Below are 21,130 nucleotides of genomic sequence, written 5' to 3'. Positions count from 1 at the left end.
GGACATTATATTCTGATTTGTTTTATTGGTCATCATAGAGAATAATAATTAAGAATAAAATTGTATTTGCTTTATATACTAAACTTTCATAGTGTTATTTTCGTTCGTTCAAGAACTCTATCCGAGATCAAACAACTCCAATGATCGGCAATCATATTAAACGAATAATTTTAGACGAGCGCAAACAATGTGTCCAAAACAAAATACAAAACAAAAAAGTTACTTAAAAGTATAACCAACTAAGATATATATTAAAGAATTGACTTTGTTTAAAAATGATGATTCTCTTAGGGGACTTGATTAGCCATTGTGATACATATGATGAAATAATTCAATCTTACAGTTTACTCACACCCAAGAGAAAGATAAATAGCGTGAATATAGGTTCCTTAATTAGGACTCTTATATATTTATTTATTACTAGACGTCTTCCCTACAGTAAAATTATAAAGCTGACTATAGAAAAATCAATGCAATCGTCAATGATGTTCTAATTGTACAACTGTCACTGATAATCCGATTAGAATTTAACCGAACAAATAAATTTCAAGAGTCGGCCACTATCGATATTAGTAATAAATAGCTACCTTAGTTGCGCCTCATCTTCAACATCAAAAAGAGAAATCGATTTGGATTTTTAGCATCTCTAACAATTTTAACGATTATAGTAGATTGCGAACAGCAATTACTCGTACAAAAGAATTATGATGATCAATATTGTAATAAAAAAAATATCAAACAATTCAGAATATAGATTAAAAATGTTCCTTTTACTTTGAGCGACAGTACAAATATAATATTTATATTTGAAATAAATATATTGTAGAAGCGCATCGAATTACTTAACAGTCGTGTAAGTAAATTGAGTGAAAAAACGACTTGGTCACCTCGAGGTTCGCTAAGTAAATCGAAAAATATGTAGAAACATGAAAGCCGAGCATAATCCTGTAATACACGCGTATATGCAATGCGATCCGGGAGGATATAGATATCATAAGGCTAGGTCGGACGTTAATATATAGGAAAAGTTCGATGTCAAATACATAAGAAAATAAAGCAGCTAATTATGCAAAGGACGAATATACAAAATAATCGTCAGAGGTCGTTCTAAATGTTTATAAGAAATCGAATGATTATATATTCATTTAGTGAACGAGGGAACGAAGGGCAAAAACATTGGACTGAATTAGCAATATGAACAAACGAATGGTATTATATTAAATCTTTCCGTAAGCAGAGTAATTATTATAAGGCAAATTATAATAACAAATGCAAAGGAGCAAAGTACATTTCTCTTGCAAGTAGCATAGACGAACGAACGAAAAAATTAACGATAAAAATGCACACAAAAATAATTGCCTTAATTACAGAATTAATAAGAAAATTCACTTTAATAATATTGATAATATTAAATGACAATAATGATAATGATAACGATAATAACAATAATAATAATAATGATGATGATAGCGATTGTAATAATAATAATAATAATAATAATAATAATAATAATAATAATTAATAATAATTAATAATAATGATGATTATGACTATGATGATGATGATGATGATGATGATGATGATGATGATGATGATGAAGATGATAATAATAATAATAATAATAATAATAAGAATAATAATAACAGTGCGTGTATGAACAAATAGCAGTCGTATTAATGAGAATGATTGGAGTCTAAATTATAATTAATCATTAAATTGAAATAATTCAGATGACGAATTCGGAATATACATATTGGAAGTTGGAATGAAGAAAAGCAAGTGGAAATAATCATTATATAGCTTATCGTCGAATCATCGTTGTAACAAATGTGCATCATCCATTCGATCGTACATTCCTGGCGATCTCGCAATTAATTCCATGCTGACCGACGACTACTACTACTACTACATTTCTCAATTATTAAAAATATCGCCTCGATAATGTAGCAAGCACTCGACATAGCAAACTCAACAGTCAGGTACGCGTTCCTTCAGATCTAAGAGCAATCTTGGAGGATCTCCTGGAGCTTAGCGACGATTTGAGCGAACGTGGGCCGCTCCCGTGGATCGTACGACCAGCATTGGACCTGAAGTTCCTGGAGCGCTGGTGGCGCAGCCTTATGCGGCGTCCAGGTCAGAGCTTGGCTCTTTAACTGGGCGAGGACAGAGTCGTCATTGAGCTTTTTAAAGGGCAATTCACCCTGGTGGAATATTTCCCACATTAGGCAGGAGTACGAGTAAACGTCGCTCTTGGTCGAGTACTCATCCTCGAATACGGCTTCCTTGGGCATCCAGCGCAACGGGATCACTTGGTTTCTGTGCTTCGTGTATTCTTGCTGGTGCGGCTCCTTCGTCATGCACGCCAACGATATTTTCACGGTCAAGCTGCTGGAGATGAAACAATTGCGCGCTGCAACGTCTTTATGGACAAGCCGGTGATCCGATATATGTTTCAGTCCCAGAGCAGCCTACAAGAAATTGTTAATTTATTTATTTTGGTTTTTTTTTCTGTTTTTGGTTTGTTTGTTGTTGTATTGTTTAATTTAAATCCCAGATAATTATATTAAGTTTGGATGTTACGTGTATGAACAAATTATAAATAAATTCATCTATTAGGGTAGCGCGCATAATTCTTATGCGCCTTGTTCTATGGATCTAAATCTATACGATACGCGTGTGATCATTGATATTGATTAATATTAAATTTTCGACCAATCTACAAAATATCGTTGCAAATTATAAATTATTCTATGTACTGAAAATTCGATCGCGATCCAGTCTCCTATTAATATGTCAGTATATTAAAAAAAAAAAAACAAAAAAAAAAAAAACGATAGATATTGACAATATAATGAATGATACATTGAGCTTCCCTCTCATCCTCCCGTCCCCTTCGTCACACCACTCTGCACTGCACTAATTAATTTCTATTTAATTATCCGTTGCTCTCCATCATTATTCCTCGTTATGTATTTGCTACCTACCCCATCACAACCACCCAACCCTTCCACTACTTTATTAATGCTTATGGTTTACGCTTTCTTGTTCGCAGGGCCCTCTCCCTACGATAAAATATAATGTCGTATTTTTTGCAAACCTGATTAGCAAGAGAGAGAATCTGAGCGACGGCCAGTTGAGGGGCGCGTGGCTTCCCAGTATCCGAGCCACTCGAATTGTCCTTAGCCCGCGAAGCCAGCAGGAACTGCTTTAAATCTCCCCAATCGGTGTACTCGATTATCATGTAGTCGGGCTCCCCCTCGCGGCACAGACCAATCAGCTTCGCAATATTCTCGTGATTCAACTTGTGCAGTAAGTCTAGATGGCGCTTTATGTCCTGTAGCACGTTCTCGTCCTTTGTGTTGCTCAGGGTTTTCACCATCGCGAGGCTTTCCTTCGCCGTCGTACCGTCCTCGTCGCTGTTCGGCCGATACTTGCACGAGAAAATCTCGCCAAATTCGCCCCGACCGAGGGGTTTGAGGTCGTGAAGAAGCGCCCGACTCACCGTAAGCTTGTCGTAGCTGCATTTGGATTTTTTCGATTGATTACTGTTAACACTGTGCGCCGTGTCGGTGCCGTCGCTTTTGTGCGACTCCCGGTTCTCCTTCTTCTTCTGCTTGGCCGCCGAATTGGCACTGTTCGCCTTCACCGTCGTTTCCCGAAGCTCGCATTGCTCTTCCTGGACCTCCGGATTATCGCACTTTTCTGAATGAAAAATATTTACAATCACATAATAATACACTTCACATTTTGATTACACTATTATTAGGGAATAATATATTCTAACAATCGCAGCCGATTAATATGGATGTTATAGGGCATTGTTTTAAATGGCCGTGACCTTTTTCATCGAATAAGGCGTTACCTTGGCCATCGGTTTGCTCCTGAAGGTATCTTTGCTTTCTCCTTCGTCGACGATAACGACAATATAGCATCAATCCGACGACGAGGACCATGTAGGCTGCAGCCGCACCTAGGGTAATTATGACCGTCTTGGTCATCATAGATCCATCGTCGGCTGCATCGAAATCCAGATCCGAGCGATACCCATCAACGGCTACAATTCAATTTCATGTTCAAATATTAAGTGAAGATGATCGGCGTATCAAAGAAGCAGCAGTTAAAAGCAACAATCGCAATTAAAGTATAATGGCCTGCTACTGTGCTATAAGCAATAATAAATATTAATAGGCCATTAATACACTGTGGGATTTTTATAAAATGTGGGATGAATTTAACGTAGGGCAAAAATGAGATGGGAATGGATGAGATTAAACCGAGAGTGCGTTACGCTCGAAGAATAGAAATTGCCAGCGAGTCTCGGCAAAATGGCTTAATCGTGTTCGTAAGATATAATGCAGAGTGAGTATTAATGCCGAAAGAATAGGATGCGAAAGAGTCCATAAAAAGCCCGACAAAGATGCGGCGTATTAGAGTCCCGCTGGACGATGTTGGTATTATTGAGAAAACGTGTCAGTACCCTTAACGCTGAGATGGACTTCCTCCCGTTTCAAACCGCCGCTATTTCCCGCGGTGCAGCCGTATTTACCCTCATCACTCAGGTATACCTCCTTGATATAGAGGCTGCCATTAGCCATAACAAGAAATCGATCCCCATTCAGGTTGTTCATTTGTGAATCCTTGTCCCATTTGATGGCTGGCTTCGGATCGCCTTCCGCCGCGCAGTGCAATAGGACAGCGAGGCCCTCGATCGCCGAGACGTTTTCCGGCTTAACGGTGAATTTGGGGGCAACTGCAACAGCCAAGATGAAGAAGAACAAAAAAAAAAAAAAAAAAAAAAAAAAAAAAAAAAAAAAAGATGAAAAAGATAGAAGATAAATAGATGAGAAAAGGAGGAAGAAGATATAAAGAAAAAGCAAGAAACAAACAATCGATGTTTGCCTCGGTATACGTATATACATATATATATATATATATATATATATATATATGCGCGGGAGATACATTCGAGCGAAATTAAGGATGTGGAAGGTGCGGGACTGGCTTTTTCCACACAAACGAACTCACTGACAACGTCGATCTTTATCGTATGGTTGATTTGACCCTGGCTATTGACGGCAACGCATGTGTAATTGCCCTTATCCTCCTCGAGGACGCCGCTGAAGTGCAGCGTGCCATTCAACTCCTGCACGTGCTTGGGAAAGTGTTTGGCGCCATTCTTGTACCATTTGAAAGTTGGCGGAGTCGAACCCTGAGCCTTGCAGGATACCTACGCACCATTCAAATTATGGCCAATTATTTCGACTAGTTTAAAACCAACACCGGCATTCATATTATTTTCAAAGAAGACCTTCCCGAATGTTACGAGATCAGATTGCGGCTGGCCATCTTTATTCACCACTTAGCTTTCTCTCTCTCTCTCTCTCTCTCTCTCTCTGTCTCTCTGTCTCTCTCTCTCTCTCTCTCTGTCTGTCTGTCTGTGTCTCTCTACTCTCAATAGCTCTTTCTCGTAAACAAAACAACATATATACATATATATATATATATGCAGAATATAAAAAGTATAATTTCTCGAGTGTATCATTAAGGGGGAAAGTTGTAAGAGTGTGCAATTATATTTGATATGGTTTTAATAATTATAAATATACATATATATATATATATATATATATATATATATATATATATATATATGTAGACATTTTTTATTTTTGAGCAAAATTTTCTTCTTTCATCGAAACGAAAATCATAAAAATTGAAATACGTTTCGTGGGCAATCAGTCGTGCTTTTTAAATGAAGATTTTAAGGATTTACATAGGGGTTGGCGTTTGAGCTGATTTATAAGGGAGAAAAAATTAATCCAGACCTCAGCTCGTAACGCTCATGGACGGGAAAGGAGCCCGTGATTTTCAGGTTGTGACTATAAACATTTCATAACCCAATAACGTTACCCGCTTTACGATACTAATCAATCGTTTCATCCAGTATTATCCAGGATGGAGTGCTCGTCAAAACGAGTTTCATTCTTTATTTTGGAAAAAAAGAAAGAGAAAAATGAAAGAAAGAAAGAAACAAAACAAAAACACAAGGATAGGGAAGCCTTTATATATATATAGTGTCCAGGCTTTCTTCGGATCTTCAAAGCGAATGGAAATGTTTAAGCAAAGCTGCCGAGCAAATGCTCGAATCCCAAGTGCCGAGTCAATAATGAATCTGGTGGGAAGCGGGTGTCGTCGAACGAGTAATTCCCCATTACCGTGGACGAACAGCAGTAGCAGCAGCAGCAGCAGCAGCAGCCGCGGCAACAACAACAACAGCAACAGCAACAACAACAACAACAACAGCAGCAGCAGCAGCAGCAGCAACAACATAAGCAAGAGTGGTAGGAAGAGCAGCTTTTGTCGATTGTTCTGCGAATCGATTTGGCGGCTCGACGAAGCGGCAGCTAGCTAGTCGTGACAGACCGACCGGACGACCATTCAACCTCGCCTCCGCTATTGCGTTTACGAGCGGCGAGCGGCCCGTGTGGAGAGGCCTGGGCTATTGTGCGTGAAACAAGAGCAGGCCGCGGAAGAAAAGCGGGCGGATTTGGCAGGGGTGGTAGAGACGGTTTAGTGGGTGGCGGGAGAGATTAACCGACCTTGGCGGTGGAGTTGAACTCGAGGCGCCTGTTGACGGGTGGGGGCGAGAACTTGAGCTTCTCCCTGACGGACAGCGCGGCGGGCGGCGACCTGAGGGGTGGGAAGCCCTCGGTGGTGACCTCGCACGCGTAGCTGCCCCTGTCGCCCAGCTGGACGTTTCTGAAGAGGAGGCTCGAGTTGCCAATGTGCTCGATGACGCGGTATCGCAGCGGTCCCCCCGCCGCCTCCTTCAGCGGCTCGCCGTCCTTGAGCCAGCGGCTATGCGTTACCGGCGGCCCCATTCCCCGGAAGCCGCAGCTCAAGCTCGCAGACTCGTCCTCCATAGCGGTTACGGGTTCGGGGGGCCCGCGCATCTCCGCCGGCCCTGCAAGAGCAGCCCAAAATTACTCGGCCGCGCCCAAGTAATAGCCGGGACGATGGGATTATGCAGCTGAATGCTGTGTCGGCCGGGCCTCGCTACTTTATAACGTCGCAGGAGCTTTTACGGGGAAGCGGCGGGACGCTCGTAATTACGGGGCGACTCTGCCGCCTCGGACGGCTGGTGCATTTGCCGCCAATATCCGATTGGCCGCTGCGGTTTTCGGCTCTATTGGCCGTGGGAGGGTGAGAGCGTGCGAATGACGGCGGGGTCCGCGTAATGTGGTGAGGTGGGTAGAGGTGGGGGGAGGGGGAGAAAGAGGAGGGTGTCTGTCTACCAGATCTGGCACTCACAGGAAACGATGATCTGCACGCTCATCTCCGTGGAGCCGAGCATGTTCTCGGCGACGCAGGTGTAGTTGCCGTGGTCGACATCCCGCCGTGCCTTCGCCACAATGAGGGTGTCGTCCTGGACGCGCACCGGGCCGGAGTCGCTGACGATGCGGCCCTGGGGGTCTCGCCAGAAGAGCTTCGGGCTCGGGAGACCGCCCGGGGCAAGGCAGCTTATCTGGAGCTCCTGGTTCTCGCCTACGACCGCCATCCCATTGGCCAGCGGCGGCTCGAACGACGCCACCGAGAGATTCTTCAGGTCTGCAAGCAAATTAAGCGCGGCGTCTTGACAATGGGCGGCTTTGGGCCGGGACAGCGAGGGGCCGGGCCACGCTCGATACCGATCGCGTTTAAGCACCCGCTGGGCAACGCACAAGGCGATAATGATATTGTGCGGGGGACATTTAGCACGAAATGCCCGACTATATTATCATTGCGTAAAAATTAGCGCGTCATCGACGCTTTTGGAAAAGCCATTCCTCCTTCCCTCGCTTACCTCTTCCCCCTTCACCCTCCCCCAACCCCGTCCACCGACCTTACTCTACCGCGAAACCCTTTACCACCATCTTCCGACGTTTGACTACCACTGCCACCGTCGCTTCTAGACTTCCTCATCACGCCCACCCGGCACTTCCCTCATCCTAAATGCAAAATAATTTTCCGCGTATCAACGTTCTCGTAATTTTCCTTCTTTACACGCCACTAAAGTTCCGCGCTTTTGTTGCGCCAAAGCTTTGACGATTATACACAGCGCGCTAATTCGCGTGAACCATTTTGCGAGAGGTTCTTGGAAGGAGGTCGGGGGGGGGGGGGGATAGGGGAAAGGCGGGATTAATTGAAAGCAAACCGCGCGCGAGTATGTTGGTTTCGCGGTTTGTTTGTTTGTACGTGGAAAGCGTTTAGCGGAGGAATAATAGCGTGGGATCATCGTGTACTCACGGCACTCAAAACCCAACTCCACGAGCTTTATGAGAGCGCGCGAATGCTCTGGTGCACTTGTTATGAGCAACTAATAAAATTATTAGCCTACAACGTCATCATCGATGCTATCCGTAGCTAAGACACTTAGTTACTCGACTTCGACGTTCCACGAAGCCTTGTTTATTAAATTCTCGTTCAACAAGTAGTTTAAGGATTCGAGCGACGGGCACACGGCGTTAATGAAAATTACAAATACGCCGTGTCACCGGTCTATTTACCGATCGACGATTCTAATTAAAAGCCGCTAAAGTAAGCTTCCCAGGGCAGGGGACAGCTAATTGGTTAGAGATAATAAAGGGTCGTTACACTCACAGGCGATCTCGAGCTCAGCGGCGTACACCTGGACACTGCCGGACCTCTCGCCGTGGCAGGAGTAGAAGCCTTTGCTCCGCTCGTCGGCTCTGCGAATAACGAGGGTCCCGTTCCCGAAGACGGTGCGCTCGTCGTCGGACTCGATGGGGCCCATATCCTCGAAGTACCAGCGCAGGCTGTCCGCGCTGTCGTAAACGCAACTGAAGCTAGCGGACTCACCCCGGCGCACAATCACGCTTTGGGGCACGAGCTTTATCGTCGCGGTTTCGTTGCTCGGTACGATCAGGGCGAGGCTGCGTGCCATCGAGGAGGCCCCGGCGCTGTTACGCGCCAGGCATCTGTAGATCCCATTGTCCTTCGGACTCGACTCCTCGATTACCAGGAGATTCCGTCTCATCTCCACTCGATTGCTCGCCGCCACGCTCTTCGTGTTCCTAATGGACGTGACGCTCAGTTATGAATCACTTCTGGTTTTGGGAATCGCGCGACAAGCGGAGAAGGGGCTTAATAGCGGCTTAATTTTTCAAAAGTGTGGCTTTTGAGGGGGAAACAAATTTTTGTGTGAGAAAACTATTGCGGAGTAAAGATTAGAAAAAAGGCTCGCCGGGCTCGTTGTTCGCTTGGCAAGAAAATCGCCGGTAAAAATTATGACTAAGATATCATAAATTCGAGTTCGATATATGGCTATTGCTCGTCCAAAATATCGTAACTCTAGGATAACCGAGTCGTCGCACTGTATTCATAATATTTTTTATTCATCACAAATATTTATTATATTTCGTTTTGTTTTATTAATGTTATTAAAGTAGCGCGATCACATGCAAGAAATATACGTCTAACTTTTCGATTGGCTATACGATCATGTTTTTAAAGTGAGCATGTTTTTGTTATAAAGTGCTATGATTATTTAATCGTTAAAGACAATATCTTGTTATGTTAAGGGGGAGAAACAAACTTGGATGGCCAAACTGTATAGGATTATAATTTTTTTTTCTTTTATCAAACAATGAAGTAGGACTGAAAACATTAAAGTTACGGTTAGAAGTAGAAATCCATGTCATTGTGAATCGCTTCCGCATTTAACATGCAAATAAAATCACCGTCAACACATGTACGACGACTATATCGTACTATCTCGATAAATATTAATAATAATATTAATAATCACGATTAATATAATATATAATGTGCACTGTATGATAAATAGCGATCTAATGTACTATGATATAAATTGTTGTCTATTAACCTATCAATTTCTAAATTCGATAAAATTTTATATCGATCGAAGACATTTTATAACTGTCGTATGGATTTATAATGCCGTAAACGATACATTTTGTATTTAGACAAAAATTCATCAATATAATATGAGACCCATTAATCTTACGATTATTGCGATTGTTTAAGATGATTTCTTTTCTTTGGTGCAACAACTACAGCACTACGTTCAAAGTATAAGAAAATAAAACAAAACGATTAATCACTCGCGTCCCATAATAATATTAAATAGAACTTTCTATATAAGCACCGAATGAAAGTATCCTTTCATTCTTTACACTCGCGAAACCGGAAGCCTAGATTTGTTTTTCATCGTCATCGCTTGTATTTATTAATTGAACGTTCCTGCATTTCTCAACGCAAAAACGTTCATATAAGTATTCTGTAATATACTGTAATTAACGGTAAAACGATTAAAAGAATGCTGTCAACATGGTTCCTCGTTAAATTTAATACGCAATTTAATATTGTGCGGATTTAATTAAACAACATGATGATATAATATGATGAAAATTTGAATTTAAACTTATCCTTTCGACCAAATTCCTACTATTACTGAAAAAAAAAAAAAAAAAAAAAATTTAAAAAACTTATTAGCAATTTTTAACAAAGTCTAGTATTAGGAAGATGTATTATTGTTAATGATATTTTTTATTATACTCGATCCATGGAATTGCAAAAATTATGAGGACACGATTAATTTCGCGGCAACGATGAATTAAAGGGTTTAAAATTTAAACAAACACCATTGGTCCTCATTATTTTATCAGACGGTGTTATCGTCAATCGAGCAATGCTAGCAAGCAAAGACGTATATTTAATTATTGCGGATAATAAATAAATCTCCGATATTACCATAACAAACATTAATTGTAGTTTCTTAATGTTCACGAGATATCCACGAACGGAGTACGTAAAAGCTTTTTTTTTTCTTTTTTCTTGTTTTTTTATGTATTTATTGTATTTATTGTAAGGACCGCATTTTCTTTTGCTATTGCTAGTACTACGAACTGTATTATGCGTATAGAGAGAATTTTTCGAAAAATAGCTAACCGTAATTTGATATAAATATCGAACGCACTCACTCGTTAACAAATTTTGTTTTTAAAGAAGCTTGCTTCATCCGCTGCGCCATTCTTATTGATCTCATGGAGAAATTCTCAGGGAAAAGGTACGTTTAATTAAACAATAAAAACGCCTTATCTTCGTGCATTCGGGTAATTCGTTTGTAAAAAAAAAAAAAAAAAAAAAAAAAAAAAAAAAAAAACAGAACAGAAAACACTAAAGAAACGCACGATTCAGAAGTAAAAGGGAGAATGAAACGGTCGCATCAACAATTCCATAACATTGGAATAGGAGAAGCGCCAACCTACAAGGCAGACGACCCTCGAAAACCGACGAAACCCAACGCGTTATCCACTATTGCCACCGACTTATTACACAACAGCGATAAAATCACTGCGAGACGGGCAATTTTCTCACTCCAAGCCAATAATAGATGCCCTTACCTGAACCACTCGTACTTGAGATCACCGGAGCCATCAACATGACAGCGCAGCTCGACCTTGCCTCCGGCGCGGATGAGCGGTGCCAGTTTCGGCAGCTGTAGTTGAACGCTCGCCTCGCTGATCCCTGTAATCGATCAGAATCGTTTTCTTAAAGAACCATCGGCCACACGGACCTTTCCTCCATACACGCTCCATTGATTATCCCTCCATCCACCTCGCCGTTCCAACCACTTGCTCCCGTCTCTCTTTTCCTCTCCGGCATTCTTATATCTCGTAATAAAGCGTATAATTTACATTTAAATTGCAGTCACTTTGGCTTCAAGAGATAGATAGAGATAGATAGAGATAGAGATAGATAGATAGATAGATAGATAGATAGATAGATAGATAGATAGATAGAGAGAGAGAGAGAGAGAGAGAGAGAGAGAGAGAGAGAGAGCTGCTATATTATTTGGCCGTTTACAAAGATTTCATATTCCCATTCGGAAAGGCCGAGGAACCGCTAAGAAATAGCGGCCTCGTCATACGTCCTCTTCCTCTTGTTTGTTGCGAGAAAATTAAATCATCCGAGGTGTCTTCGATTTGGATTGGGAAATTTCACGATACCGTTTCCTGTTCATTTTCAAGAAAAATGATAAGAAAGAAGGAAAAGAAATAAAGACGAGGTAGAGAGGTTTGTGGTGACGAGGGCCAGATGGGAGGAGGACGCAAGGATAGAGGAGCTTAAATAAGAAAAAAAAACGAATAACCATTTTCCATGGACAATCAGACAATCTATGTCAATAACGAATAAATGCGATACGATTTCCAATGGAGAATAAGGATAAAACGTTATTATTGTCCCCAGCTTTGCCCACCGCTTTATTTACCATCGTACTCGATAATACAAAAGCTGATAAAAAGGAATAAAAATGAAAATGTTAAGGGAATACTTTTTCGAGCATCGAGTTAATGCGGCACAATATGAAGTTTAAACTGCACGCTACGGGCACCCGAGCGAGTATCAACGCGCCTACGGGGACACAAGAATGGCGAATGACGCAACCAGCTCATCGATAAGCATCGTCTTCCTTTTGATAAAGCAAATAATCGACGAGTCGCACGCACGGGGCGCAACTGAATAACGAAGAAGGGCAATGCTAGATCGAAATCTTCCCCCTTACCTTCGGCCCTCGCAATTAAATCCCCGGATTACAAATCTTATCTCGAGCGGTGGTTCGCTCGTTAGCATCGAAATCAACGTCGATGGGGACACGCCAATTTATTGAAGTTACGAAAGCCCCGTGTAATGAGATATGCACCGATCGATCGCAGCACAATGGCGCGATGCGCCTTCTTCGAAGCTTTAACCATTCCCTGGCGCTACGTTCACGAACGAAAGTCACTCGCCGATCCTTTCTTAATGGAGAGATGGCGGCCCCCTGATTTACCACCGACGTATCCCGGCATTTAATTTCACAAAGGACTCGGCACTCGCTCGCTTACCTTTGGAAACGTGATTATTGATGGTGAACGATGAGCTTTGGTGAGGAGCGGGCGGGCGGTTGGGCGGTTGGGCGGGTGGGTGGGTAGGTGGGGGGGGGTGTAGCAGGGACCCTAACATAAGCGTTGATCAATCAGCTCATTGTGCGATCGATCATCTGCTCCACCCAATAACCATGCAATTTCTTTGGCTAATTGTAATGCCGAGACTGGACGTGAACAGACATTTGGTGACATTTGAAGACATTATGCATACGACTTGCATGGAGTGGCGCAATCGCTTGGTTAATAGATTAGCCGATAATGCCCAGCGCGACATCGTTTGCGCCCATTTAATCCATAATCCGAGCTGTGAAATATGTAAAGCCCGAGTGCTGCGAGACCAAGAAGTCACTCTTCATTAGTATTTGATCAACTAAGTGGAAGAGCGCCAAGTTTTACTTTATCCGCATCCTCGGGGGCATTATTGTTTCAGTTCAACGTGGCATTTATAACGACGTGTTTAGGAGTGCGAAAGACAGACGAGAGGATGCATTAAAGACAAAGCTGAATAGCATATAGGATAATGGAGGTTTTAGCAAAAAGAGGCCGTGGTCGAGGCAACCGAGGATGAGAGGAGGCATGGGAAAGGCTCCGCTGCTCTTTGTCAGCAAGCAGCCTCTCCTTCCGGCCGCGGATCGAGGCATTTCCGCGGCATATTTGTTTTCATTGTCGTCGGGTAGGGCGCGATTATAAAGTGTCGTCGAGATGCGGTGAGATGGAAGGAGGCGAGATAGGAGGCAGTCAAGAAGCTTGGAGAATCGCGCGGCCGCGATCCCTGAAAAGCTTCGGGCGTTCCGTAAACCTCGAGAGATCAAAGGCGGTGGCCCGACCCACTTACCTCTCCTCACCGTTATTGTCCTCATTATTCATACCTCAATCCTCCGTCCTTTCCCAGCCACGACCATTTCTCACGCGCTTTCTGAGCCTAGGGTGAATGAATCAATCGCTCCTCGTTCTTTGCGAGGAGAAGTCATATTCGACGCGGCGACGCGTCACCGACTCGCCGAGTAATCGTCCGTCCGAAGACGCTCGGCTCGAGTCACGAGCACTACGAGTACTACGACGGTCTCGTATCGGAGACGAGCGTTGCCATGGTAATGAAAGGTTCACTCCCTCTCACACTATCTCTCTCAGAGTATTTCCGCGCGTGTACACCGGTTCTTGGAGAGGGAGAGAGAGAGAGAGAGAGAGAGAGAGAGAGAGAGAGAGAGAGAGAGAGAGGCAAAAAGGAAAGAGCGGTCGATGCAAACGCACCATAAACTTTTATGATTCTATGGGAGCAACATACGTAAACCCCGTCAGAAGGGTGGATAAGGAAAGTCGTAGCGTTGCAATGCTGACGCAGCAGCGCCTGGTCGTTAATCGAGTAATTGCGTCCTGGTCCAGGGGCCGTAGCACACCCTGAGGCCTCTGCGACACAGCTTTCACATTTTTTTAAAGGGGATGTCACGGCGCAACGATCGCGATCGCGAAAAGCAAGTCTGCGCGAAAAGGGGGAACACGCGCCACTCCATCTCGCGTCTTCCCTTCACTTACCACAAGTGAACCCCTCCCCCTCTGCTGCTAATGCCGAATTTCGCTCTCACACTCTTACTCATCCCCCCTCCCCCCTTCCCGCCACAATCTCACTCTCATTCGATATCTCTTTCTCTCTCTCTCTCTCTCTCTCTCTCTCTCTCTCACACACACCCTCGGTGCTTTTCTTCCTCCAGCCCTCCTTGCCCACTCGACAATGGTTCAGCTCTGCGTGTCTCGCGTATAAATGTAAGAGGAAAAAAAACAAAATATTCGTCCCCTCGGAGCAGCAGCTCACATTCACGTTCAATGGGATGTACTTCGGTTTTCGTGTTTTGCCTTTTGTTTTTCTCAACTCTCTCTGTCTCTCTCTCTCTCTCTCTCTCTCTCTCTCTCTCTCTCTCTATCTATCTATATATCTATCTATCTATCTATCTATCTATATATATATATATATATATATATATATATATATATATATATATCTCCCCACGTCCCATACACTATGGTCCTTCTGTCAACTTTCCTTTTCAATTGGCTAGCCGTGCGCTATGCCATGCCTTAAAGTTTCTATAATAAGCTTAATTAGCGAAGCTCGGGCTATTTATGGAATATAAATCCAAGCGTACCGTAAAATTTCGAGCTTATTGGTGTTCTTAGCGTCATAAATGGTTTTTAAAATAAATCTCCGCTTTATTTTAAAAAAATTACGCTCGTTTATCAACAGACAGTTGTTGAAAGCCCGGTGGGATAAGCAAACACAAACGTTGACACGAGCGGTGACTATTTTTATACAAAACTCATAACATGTAGCCAGACGTAAACGAGAAACCATAGGCGTAAACGATCCAATAGCGAGACAAACTTGTATCTTGACTTAAGCATTGTATACATGTTTCACAATATAGTCATGAAAATGACAAAATTTTCACTTTACTTTCTAAAATACATTCGAAAGTTATGCGAATATTTAAGTTTTCTGCGTTGTAATTTAAAGGCTTCACACTTACAACCATGAAGACTACTTGTTTTACTAAAAATATCACTTGCTTTACTAGAAATAGCACAATGATCGAATGATAATGATTAATAAGAAAAAATTAAAGATCTATGATTACCCAGTCTGATAATGAAATAGCAGTTGCGTGGATAATCATAATCGCATTTACGACATTGCATTTTAAACGACAAATTTTTCACTTTAATTCCTACATAACTATATTTGTTGAATAAACGGTCGATATGCGTACTTAAGAGTCAATTATTTATAAATATCATAAATAAAAATAAAATGGAAATGTAAAAGGGATTTTAGCACATAAATTACAGTAAAGAGCCAATGAATAATAATGCATATATGCGCGTTGTGTAGGAATAAACGATTGCTTCGGTATAATTCTGAAGAGTATCAATTAACTTAAATACACTTGCATTTATTTTTAAGAAGATATACACGGCTTTACTCAATAGCCCGATCGATTTGTTTCACTAATCGTAGATAAAAAGTTCCCCAAACTTTCTGGTTACTGATCCGATTAGGTATAGGATCTCTAATACATTTCTAATACATATACACAACAGACTGAATACACTCATTAGAGTTTATTCCAGCGTTATCCCCAATTTGTGAAGTGAGTTTGGATACTTTGCTACTCGATTCGTATCAGAGCAATGCAGTGATATGTAGTTTGTATTATATGATATACCCCTAATAAGTCTTATCCCCTCTTTTGAATACCCGTTCGCACGCAACCGATCCACATCTATTTCGAGCATTAAAAAAAAATCGTTTTGTTAAAAAGGGGTATTCGTTTAAGAATCTCACTGCTTATGACATTGAATTTTCAATAGGCAATTATTTCAACCACGTGACAAAAATTTTTCATCAAATTTTTCAAACCATCACTCAATTAAGATGGATTTAATCTATAATTTTACTTTTTTTTTCATTCCGTATATATATATATATATATATATATATATATATATATACTCTCTCTCTCTCTCTCTCTCTCTCTCTCTCTGTGTGTGTGTGTGCGCGCGCGCGCGCGCGTGTGCGTGTGTGTATCAATAAACATTTAATTGATATATGCATCTATCAGATATAATGTTAAATCTATGTAATAAACATAATTGTTTACTTGAGTCTAGAGTTTTTAAGTGACTCTTTTGTCATTACAAGTTCATTATTCATTTGAATTTATTTAATTCCTTAAACTATGTGTATTATTTATAACGTTTCCATAAATTCATTAATAAAAATTTGTTAAATCAAAATTTTCACTTTTTCAACTTGCTGTTTTATTTATTTATTAATTTTTTTTTTCTACAATATAAATATTCTAATGAAAAAAAAAAAATGAGCAAACGTAGAGGGATGTAGGATGGGAATTTAATTAATTTATACGTATACTGAAGATTTTTAAGAATAAAATTCATTTTAAAATTCAAATTAACGAGTCGAAGGGAGTCCGAGGTCATAGTATATCCAGAAAAATTAAATTCTCCTCATTGTTTTTCACCGAAGATGTTTGTTTTTTTTTTTTTTTATTTTTATACTCACGCTTTTTATGAACATTCATGTATAATTTAAGATCCATGCTACCATACCACATACAAGAGGTAATAAAGGCCGGGTAATTTATAAGGAATTGCGAAGGGGTTAAACTGCCTATTTATAACAAAATATTTTAATTCCTTTGTGTTGGGCGTAATATATAGTCCGCTAAGGGCTTCTAAGAGGACTAATTTTAAATTACATATTAGTATAACATCATTACTATAGGGATTATGAAGATATTACGATTTATATGAAGATTGCACGACAAGCGCAATAGGTTGAGATAATCGAAGTAATAGAATCATAGATTTTATGAATTTTTCCGACGCTTGTTAAAATTGCTTGTCGTAATTACGCAATGCCTAGTAAACATTTCCAACGGGATATTGTTTTGTGCATATTGTATGAGTGTATGGGTGTTCATTAGGACCAGATAACCGGTTGATTGAGTATTGTTAATTTGTTAATTAAAGTGACGGTTAAAATAAGCTTTAAAAAGGAAATTGCCTAACAATGTCGCTTTAACGCTAATTAACGCTAATCCATAAATATTAATAAGGCAAATTAATAATTATAATTGTTTCTTTAAGAATCGCGAATGATTGTACTAAGAGCAGCACAAACGTTTAGATAAAGTTTATCGAATCAATATATTACTGTAAACGTGACGGTTAACTTTAAACAAATGCCCGAAACTTCGAGATTATACTTTACGATTATTAACGATAACAAATGATATAAAAGAGGAATTGCCATCGAACCTATGTGAAAATTATATCACAATGGCATTAGCATTTTATGAAAGAAGTCTATTCTACATGGTAATAACTAATATCTCATTCTATAAACGATCACGGTATTTCGAAATTTTCATAATATTGCTCGATCGTGACAATTATTCGTTTGCCGTTTAATCGTCGTAGTCGAAAATTTATTTAATCGTTGTGCATAATATCGCTTTGTAACTGTAAAGAGGCGAGTAAATAAGCGTGACTCTACAAGGCCATCGGGCACTTCTTATTATCTTTTAGCTTTCAAAGGGCAAATTTTTAAAGAAAATGTAGCCGCTCCATTGGGAGAAGAAGTAGTCTTAGGTCGAGTGAACAATCCGTGCATTATCTATTGTATCGTTACGCCATCATTCGTTTTGCGAACGAGTGCCTCGGGAAAGCCATCCGGACGCCCATAATTTCCATTGCAACAATTGGCATTGGATGTAGCCGAAACGAAAAATCGGGGGTAGGCGGAATACCATTAAAGCCTCTATAATCACAATATTTACGCGATATTATTCCATTCGTAAGCAGTAACGAGGAGAGCACCGCGGCATCGTTGTAAATGGGAATCGCAAAATTTACGAACATTTCCCAGATCGCCCCATGCACGCAACGCAACGCAAGCAAAATGAGCCGAGCGAGAATTATGCAAGCAAAAAAGCAAGAAACTCGTTATTCCCATTCGACCTGGCTGCTGGGAGTTTTTAAAGGTTTTTTTTTCTTATTTTTTTTTTCTTTTTCCCCTCTTTTCTTCCTCTGCATAAGGCGCGTGCATTTGCATGGTTAGCGGTGGATAGAAGGGGGAGTCGGGGCTCTCCGACGCAATCGCAACAATTGCAACGCGAAGGGAGGGAAAAAAATGCGAGCATCCGTAGCTAGACGACTTTCATCAACGTAACCCTTCGCCCCTTCCGTCCTGTGTCCGCTGCTGCCTTGCTTTTACCCCATCCCGCAAACCCTACGCTAACCCGTCGTCAAAAAGTATTCCGAAGGATTTCCCGTGCGAGACGTCGCGTAGCATCGAGACCGTTGCAATTACGCGACCCCGGCCTCTGATAATTACGAGGCAAAGATCCTAAGAACATAATGATGGGAGGCTAACGAGTGCAGCGGAAACCCGCGGAATAATTAATTGGTCTACTTAATTAATGAGCTGGGCTCGATAGGATTTGTTAGGATTGGTGCGGGAATATTTCGGACGCTCGATAATGGCGAAGCAATTTTATTAGTCAGGTGGAATTTAGGATTACCCAGACCTACCGACGTTCGACAATGAAAAAGCGACATCGAGATATCAAAAGGGTCTTGGCGTGTCTGACAGGCAGTAATTTTCATGGCATTTACTCTCGCGTCCCGATGATTATTTTCATCAAGCAGATGGGATCTCGCGGGGCCCTGGTGGTGTGGTGTGATGAGAGAGAGAGAGAGAGAGAGAGAGAGAGAGAGAGAAAGAGCAGTAAAATACGAGATAAATCGTAATGGAGCCGGGGGAAGAGAATGGGGAAGACTCACATTGCACGTCGATCTTGGCGGGCGAGCTCTCGATACTCGCGCCCGTGCGCTCGTGCGTGGCCACGCACACAAAGCTCCCGCTGTCGAGGATCCTGCTGAGCCTAGTGATGTGGAGGTCCCCGTCTTTGACGTGCCTCCTGGGGCTCGGGGCCAAGGGCTGGCCATCGATTTTCCAAGTATAGATGACGGCACCGCTCGGCTCGGCTCGGCACCGCAGTCGCACCGGCAGTCCTTCCACTACCGCATGATCCTCCGGGCTCACCGTGAAGTATAAGTCCCCGAGCTGCTCCTGCGACCTGCAACCTAATCAGGAGAAAAGCTTATTCCATTAGCCGTTGAAAACCGGAACGACTGGCGCGCGCGCCTACCCGCGCTATCGATTAAAAGCCGGTGCGAGCCCCAATAATGAACAATGGGCGAGGGGGAGGGAGGATGGGATGAGAGGGTGGATAGAGGGTGGGACGGAGGGAGGGAGAGAGGGAGGGACTGGCTACTCTACTCGCGCGCACCCGTGCCATGGGTTCTTATTAAAAGCCCCCAAGGGCAGAAAAGACGACGATGGATCCCCTCTCGAGTACAGTGCGCGCAGTCACTTTCTCCTTTCCTCGCTTTTTTCTCTCTCCTTCTTTCTCCTCCCTTCCGTGGCCCTCCTCCGCTCGTCATTACATTACACAAACCCTTGGCCAAGACGGTGCGCTTCCACTGGACCCACGCGCCTTTTCGTCCGACTCTAAATTTCCGTCTGAAAAAATATTTTTGGCCGTTAGCGCGACCACTGTAATTAATAGTCGGTATTCATAATCGCATGAAGCCTTGCCAATCCGAAGGTCTTCTCCTAAGGTAAAGAAAGAGACAAAGCAAAGTCGAAGAGGAAACTCTATCTCCTCGCGATACAGCGAGCGCTCGACGAGTGAGAGGGCGAGGGGGTGGAGTGGCCGAAGTGTGCGCGTGTGTTTGCGTATGTGTGGCGGGGGCGGAGGGGAAGGGGGAGTCGAACGCGTCCTGAATGCAGCGCTTCTTCCTTCCCCTCTAACCCGTCGCCGCTGGTCGTATCGCAGACTCGGCGGCCGCGACGGAAGCAAGTTCGTACTTACCGAGGAAGACGAAGAGGCCGAGTATCAAGTGGAGATGCATCCTCGGCATGATGGCCAGTCGACTCTGATGTGCTCGTTATCCTAGTTGGCGTCGCGAGCCCGGTCGTCCCTACAGCTGCGTCCCGGCGTCCATTCACGGGCTCAGCAACTCCGGTGCAAAGTAACGACAATAAAAGCCGGTGAGCGCGGACGACGTGATGATAAGACGCGCGTCTTGTGGAGGGAGGACTATGGCGACGAGAAACAACGAAGAGCAACGAGGAGCGACGCGAGCCTCACGACTGCTATGTCGCGTTCCTTCGCTTCCTCGTATATAACCAGGCGCCGCTCGGCCAGGGAGCCACACATACGCATAGAAAGAGAGAAAGAGAGAGAGAGAGAGAGAGAGAAAGAGAGAGAGAGAGAGAGAGAACGCAACGGCGCCGGCGCACTCGACAAAGTATACCACTGGATTTAATGGAGCCTCCGTCGGCTCCACGCCCCCCACCACGACTTACCATCCGTCGGTATAAAGAGAAACGCTCGGTCGGAGTAATATACCCTCGACTGGAGCTGACTGCGGAGCCTCGCCGACAGATCGAACCGCGTCCCGATTAAACGTGACGAGAAAGTCGACCTGGAAGTCGACGGCTCGCCGACGCGAGCACCTCCGCCGTTCGGAATTGATATATACCCGGAAAGAGAGAAAAAGGAACGGCACGAAGGGGAACGCGTCCCTGACAG

The 21,130-nt window shown here is 42.8% G+C and overlaps 1 protein-coding gene across 1 annotated transcript; it reads right to left on the bottom strand.

Moving 5' to 3' along the window:
- Positions 1–1,969: 1,969 nt before the first annotated feature.
- On the bottom strand, positions 1,970–20,703 carry LOC105359379 (inactive tyrosine-protein kinase 7). The gene is made up of 11 exons (XM_011495979.1): positions 20,408–20,703; positions 19,314–19,616; positions 11,427–11,550; positions 8,641–9,074; positions 7,312–7,608; positions 6,600–6,964; positions 5,026–5,227; positions 4,478–4,750; positions 3,863–4,054; positions 3,098–3,702; positions 1,970–2,468 (listed from the first exon to the last, which is right to left on the bottom strand). Exons 1-11 carry the CDS (start codon positions 20,454–20,456, stop codon positions 1,998–2,000), a joined length of 3,315 nt encoding a protein of 1,104 aa, XP_011494281.1. The 5' UTR covers positions 20,457–20,703; the 3' UTR covers positions 1,970–1,997.
- Positions 20,704–21,130: the final 427 nt, after the last annotated feature.

Source organism: Ceratosolen solmsi, unplaced genomic scaffold (assembly GCF_000503995.2).
Source record: "Ceratosolen solmsi marchali unplaced genomic scaffold, CerSol_1.0 scaffold11, whole genome shotgun sequence".
In the NCBI taxonomy this organism is placed as follows: Eukaryota; Metazoa; Arthropoda; class Insecta; order Hymenoptera; family Agaonidae; genus Ceratosolen; species Ceratosolen solmsi.
The sequence above is the reverse complement of the archived record's forward strand: the minus strand, read 5'-3'. Positions and strand labels throughout refer to the sequence as shown.